General features: G+C 40.8%; 1 protein-coding gene across 1 annotated transcript; it reads left to right on the top strand.

Annotated features, from left to right (window-relative positions):
* Nucleotides 1–537: 537 nt before the first annotated feature.
* LOC104592713 (Pentatricopeptide repeat (PPR) superfamily protein) lies at nt 538–4,972 on the top strand. The gene has a single exon (XM_010252172.3). The coding sequence runs from the start codon at nt 1,280–1,282 to the stop codon at nt 2,846–2,848; it is 1,569 nt and encodes a 522-aa protein (XP_010250474.1). The 5' UTR covers nt 538–1,279; the 3' UTR covers nt 2,849–4,972.
* The last annotated feature ends 340 nt before the right edge of the window (nt 4,973–5,312 follow it).

The raw sequence follows: 5,312 nt of genomic DNA, 5'->3' as shown, positions 1-5,312 counted from the left end.
TCAGAATCTAACCCTCTCTTCACCGATGGTGGCCTCTCCAAGTGGATGAAAAATTTCAAATTAATTTGATTCTGAGGTAGATAAAAATTTAAAGAGCAATGAAGGGTAGAATCGATCGCAAAATGGTAGTTTTAAAATTAAGAAAAATTATACATGTTACATGACATACGAACGGATTATAACAACATGGTAATGATAAAGGAGGATTTTATCCATTGTCAGAAATGTGTAATTTCTTAAACAGTAAGATATATTTGTATCCATTTGCTAAACCATAAAATAAGTGCTTAACCATAAATTAATTATGCACTACACTAAGCTTTTGAACAGGTGTTTAAATATTTAAAAATCTACATTCTATTTTTTTTTTTATATATTTTGAATATAATAAGTTAATTAGAATAATTTTGTGCTTTTTCAACTTTCAATGTGCCTACTTGCCGAATCATATAGAGGGTCTATTGCAGCTCACAAGTCAGAAAAGTGGTGTGGTTCGAGCTCGTGTGGTTCTGCCTCTTATTTTTATGTTAAAATGCCGGTGGTGGCCGACGAGCCAGCTGTAGCTGAGAAGGTGGTTCTGCCTCCCAAATCACAGGATCAAACCTGTGTAACTGCATTAGGTATTGTGTAATACAAGACAAATGCCCTCTAAGATTATACCAAATATTAAGCCTAACCGTTGTAGTAGAAACCTGAAATCAAATCCCACTGTTATCATCAGGATTGGAAAGGTTAAAAGGGAGATGCATGGTGATTGGGGATGGATTACCCGATTGTGTAGCACCTTGAAATATAAACCAAACAAAGGTTAAAACGCGGGAAATTGCATGATGCCAAATGCATTTTAAGAAATGTCTAAAGAATGAAAGAAGGAAGCACGGCCTGTGCTGTTCCATGCCAGGCCGACCCTTTAAAATATTTCAAAAAATGAAAGAAGAAAGCACGGCCTGACTCGATCCGCACATTAACACGGCACGGGCTGCACCCGATTTACACAATTACACCTTTGTATGCAAATCTAGAACATTTGCATTAGAATGCCGCTGATAGATCCAATGGTCAAAGGGTTGGAATGGATTTGACAATCACGAAGATCGTCAGCTATGACTATGACTATGAGTTGAGTTTGTAGCAATAACAAGTGAGAACATGAAGCACATGTAGAGAAAAGAAGATGGTTTTAACGGGCATGAATACGATCACTCATCAGATTCAATCAACCTCAGGAGTAGTCGGGACTCGGGAACATAGAAATTGAAATTTGGTAGGAGAGAATGAGATGCTAATCTCCACACATCCAACCTTTCTCCTCATCAATAACTGCAAGACCTCTAAACAACTCCAACAGGTCCATGCCCAAGCCACCACAAGGGGCCTCATGTCTCTCTACCCATCACTAATTCTAACCAAGATCCTTTACACCTTCTCACTCCTCGACCATCTCACCACCACCTCTCCACACTACCCACTACGCATCTTCAACCAAATTCCAAACCCTTCCACCTTTTGTTACAACACCATCATCCGGGTCTACACCCTCCTCTCATCTCCTCTCTCTGCCCTCTCTCTCTTTGCTAAGATGCGCCGCCTATGCATACCTCCCGATACTCACACCTTTCCCTTCGTCCTAAAGGCGTCTGTTCGCCTCCGTGCACTTGCCCTTGCCAAGACCCTCCACTCCCAAGTTGTCAAATTCGGTTTCGGGTCGGATCTGTTTGTCCTCAACAGCTTGATTCATGTTTACTCGGATTTGGGTTCCATGACTGATGCATGCCAATTGTTCGATGTGACTCCCCAAAGGGATGTCGTCTCTTACAATTCCATAATTCATGGCTTCGTGAAGGCCGGCAACACAAGCCGGGCACGCGACATTTTCGATGAGATGCTCGTAAGGGATGACGTGACCTGGGGAACCCTTTTGGCGGGGTATGCCCAGATGAACCAATGCAAGGAAGCGATTCAACTCTTCAATCAGATGCTCGCTTCAGGGCTGAAACCTAACAACATTGCATTGGTCTCTGCTCTCTCTGCGTGTGCACAACTCGGGGCACTTGATCAAGGAAAGATTATACATAATCATATTGAGCAAAACCAAATTCGATTAGATGCATTCTTGGCGACTGGCTTAGTGGACATGTATGCCAAATGTGGTTGCATAGACCTTGCTAGAGAAGTCTTTGAGTCGAGTGAGGAGAAGAAACTATTTACGTGGAATGCAATGATTGTCGGGCTTGCCATGCATGGAGACGGGGAGTTGTCACTTGAGTATTTCAGGAGAATGAAGGAGGCAGGGATTAAGCCAGATGGGGTAAGCTTCTTGGGGGTCTTGGTTGGGTGTAGCCACGCGGGTCTCGTCAATGAGGCCCAACAGCTTTTCAACGACATGGAATGCGTCTATGGGCTTCCCCGAGAGCTGAAGCACTATGGATGCATGGCTGACTTGCTAGGACGGGCTGGGTTGATCAAAGAAGCAATAAGAATGATACAAGGCATGCCAATGGAGGGTGATGTGTTTGTCTGGGGCGGTTTGCTAGGTGGGTGTAGTATCCATGGGAACGTTGAGGTCGCTGAGATTGCTGCTAAGCACATAATGCAGTTGGACCCTGAAGATGGTGGGGTCTACTCAATCATGGCAAGCATTTATGCTCATGCGAGGAGATGGGAAGATGTTGCCAAGATAAGGAGATTGATGGATGCTAGAAGGGTCAACAAAAGTGCCGGTTGTAGTTCAATTCAGTTGGGCGGAGTTACCCATGAATTTGTTGCAGGGGAAAGATTACATCCTCAGATTGATGAAATTTATTGGGTTTTGGATGGAATTCAAAGACAAGTGTTTGAATCATACTAGAAAACGTCATTTTTTTTTTTTTTTTGTTGATAAATAACCATTATAGTATAAATATGCATTGAGTGATATTATTATAGGATTTGGGTCTAGATATGTAGACTAGTGCTTCCTACCAAATGATCTCTAGTCTCAACAGTGTACTTGTTTTGCACTTCAGCTGCCTATGAATTATGCACCATTGTGCGTCTTTAATTTCTTGTTCTTGTCTAATGGCACAGGGTTAAATTGGTTATCGTCTTGGTTCTTGTCTAAACATGTAGACATCTGGGACGCCTCCAGTTTCAGCCTCATAGAGCTCACGTTCTGTAGATTTTTTCTCATCACTAATCAGTCAAAAACTGTGTATAATCCTTGCCGTAGATTTTCTATAGATCAGTTTAGGGGCCATTACCCGGTATTGGTCCTGGTTATCCGTCTTGGAGGGGTGAACTGGATACTCTGATCACTTTACAGAGTATCTTATAGTAAGGTTTATTTAGAGAAGTAATCTTTTCAAGATAATTTGTGTTCCATATGAGAAACCTTCATTCTGATTAGGTTGGTTCTAAAGTTGGCCCATAATAGCATTTGTTGCTTCAGACTTGCAGAAGCTCAGTTTAACAATAGGATGCAATTTCTGCAATGTGTTATGGTAGTAATTGCTGATATATAATTTTGTGGGCATTGTTATTCCTTCGCCTGTCATGCTTATATCCACAACATACCAACAGGAACTCATCTAATTGAAGTGGCTGGCCTCGGTAACTTGTTTACTGCTTGTGTATAGTCGTGTTTCATATGGTACCAGAGACCAGAGTATGGAATTTATCATTAATGAGCAGGTACTGTTTTCAGGTTTCAAAGGAGGGGCTAATGGCATATGACGCAGAAAGATGAGAGTCTGGTGCAGAAAGATGAGAAACCATAGTTACTCTCACCGTTTACCCATGCTTGGTTAAATTTCTGCAAGTCCATAGTTACTCCATAGAGATTTCTTCACTCTGACATGGATACATCATCCATTTAGGAGAGTCCATGCAACACCGAGTATCACATGATATAGGTGTTAACATAAGATTGGGCCTTCAACTCACAGTTTTTAAGCTGTATGGACTATGGAGCACACTTTTGCTTACTTTCTAAATCATTTAATACTGAAAATTGTGGGATCTTTGCTTTGGTAACTGCTAGGAAGTTCCACTTGGCAGTTGGCACAACTCAGTAACATCAGGAAGCTTTCAGGAAAGTGTGGCTCTTTACAGGAGAAATTTTAATTACTAAAGCACAATCTATTTGGTTCAATCCAAATTTCTTAGCTAATAAAAGCCTTGTCAACAATCCTGATACTTGACTTATTCTCCACAGGAGGCCTGTAAAAGCTGCTTTAGCTGCTACTGCAGAACATCTGACTGGCTTACTTCCTAATCACCTGGTTTATAGTCAAGCTCATGAAACAAACTGGTTGAGAAGAAACAAACTGGTCTTTGAAAATTGCTTAGAGAATTCTGTGCTGACTCTCTTTTATATTAATAGAACCATGCAGGAATCAAATCTCTTACAGCAGCAAGTTCCAACATTGGCCCCGTTGAGGATTTCCAAAATTAGATCCAGCCTTGGTCCCCGAGCTCACCACACAAGTTTTGCCTACATTTGGACTGATGGCAGCTTCATCAATGGATCCTATGCAGGAGTTGGTATCGTAATTTTGAACTCTAATGGTGGTTTTCTGGCTGCTAATTTAGAACTCTACATTTGGACTGGTAGTGTTTTGCCTTGCTCAGCTCTTTTCTCTGAAGCCGCTGCAATCTTCTATGCGATTTGTCTCACAAAGGAGTTGGGTTTCCACAATTTCAAGCTTTTTTGTGACTGTTCTGGTCAACACTCTAAATCTTGGGCTGGACTATGCATCCAATGAATTCTATCCTCTGTTTCAAGAGATCAAAAACAAATTGAGAAGCTTTAATAATCACTTTTGCTGGAAATTTGTTAGGCGCTCAAGCAACTCTTGCTCATTTTCTAGCTAGCAGAAACTGTACTAAGGGGGAGTGGTTCTTCTCTTCTCCTTCTTGCCTGCAGGGGTTCCTTTCTCAGTTTAATGGATTAACTTCATTTCTTACTGAAAAAAAAAAGATAAAAAAAAAGAAAGCTGAGCTAATACCCATTTGATCAGAGCCTTTAATTTATTGTCAGAATACTGTATGCTTTATAAAACCTAATACTAAACCACAGGAGGAAAACATTGAAACATGTTTTTGAAACCAGAAATTTAACAGTGTTTCTGATTCCAGTTTTGGAAAAAAATACTCCATGCAGATAAATATCGTGTTTTCTGTGCTTTTGTTTTAAGAATCATAATATGGGACCAAAAAAACATGCGGGAGAAGTGGAGAACATCCCTAAATGGATGACTGATGGGTTTTGAGTATGTAGATTGTCACTATGTGATTTTAATTTGACTATGAGTTGTGATGATGTTTTTGGTTTG

Source organism: Nelumbo nucifera, chromosome 3 (genome assembly GCF_055504915.1).
Source record: "Nelumbo nucifera cultivar China Antique chromosome 3, China Antique-T2T, whole genome shotgun sequence".
Taxonomy (NCBI): Eukaryota; Viridiplantae; Streptophyta; class Magnoliopsida; order Proteales; family Nelumbonaceae; genus Nelumbo; species Nelumbo nucifera.
The sequence above is the reverse complement of the archived record's forward strand: the minus strand, read 5'-3'. Positions and strand labels throughout refer to the sequence as shown.

What these genes read in the sequence shown, in the direction of transcription:
- LOC104592713 (XM_010252172.3), top strand. Translation starts at nt 1,280, where the DNA reads ATGCTAATCTCCACACATCCAACCTTTCTCCTCATCAATAACTGCAAG.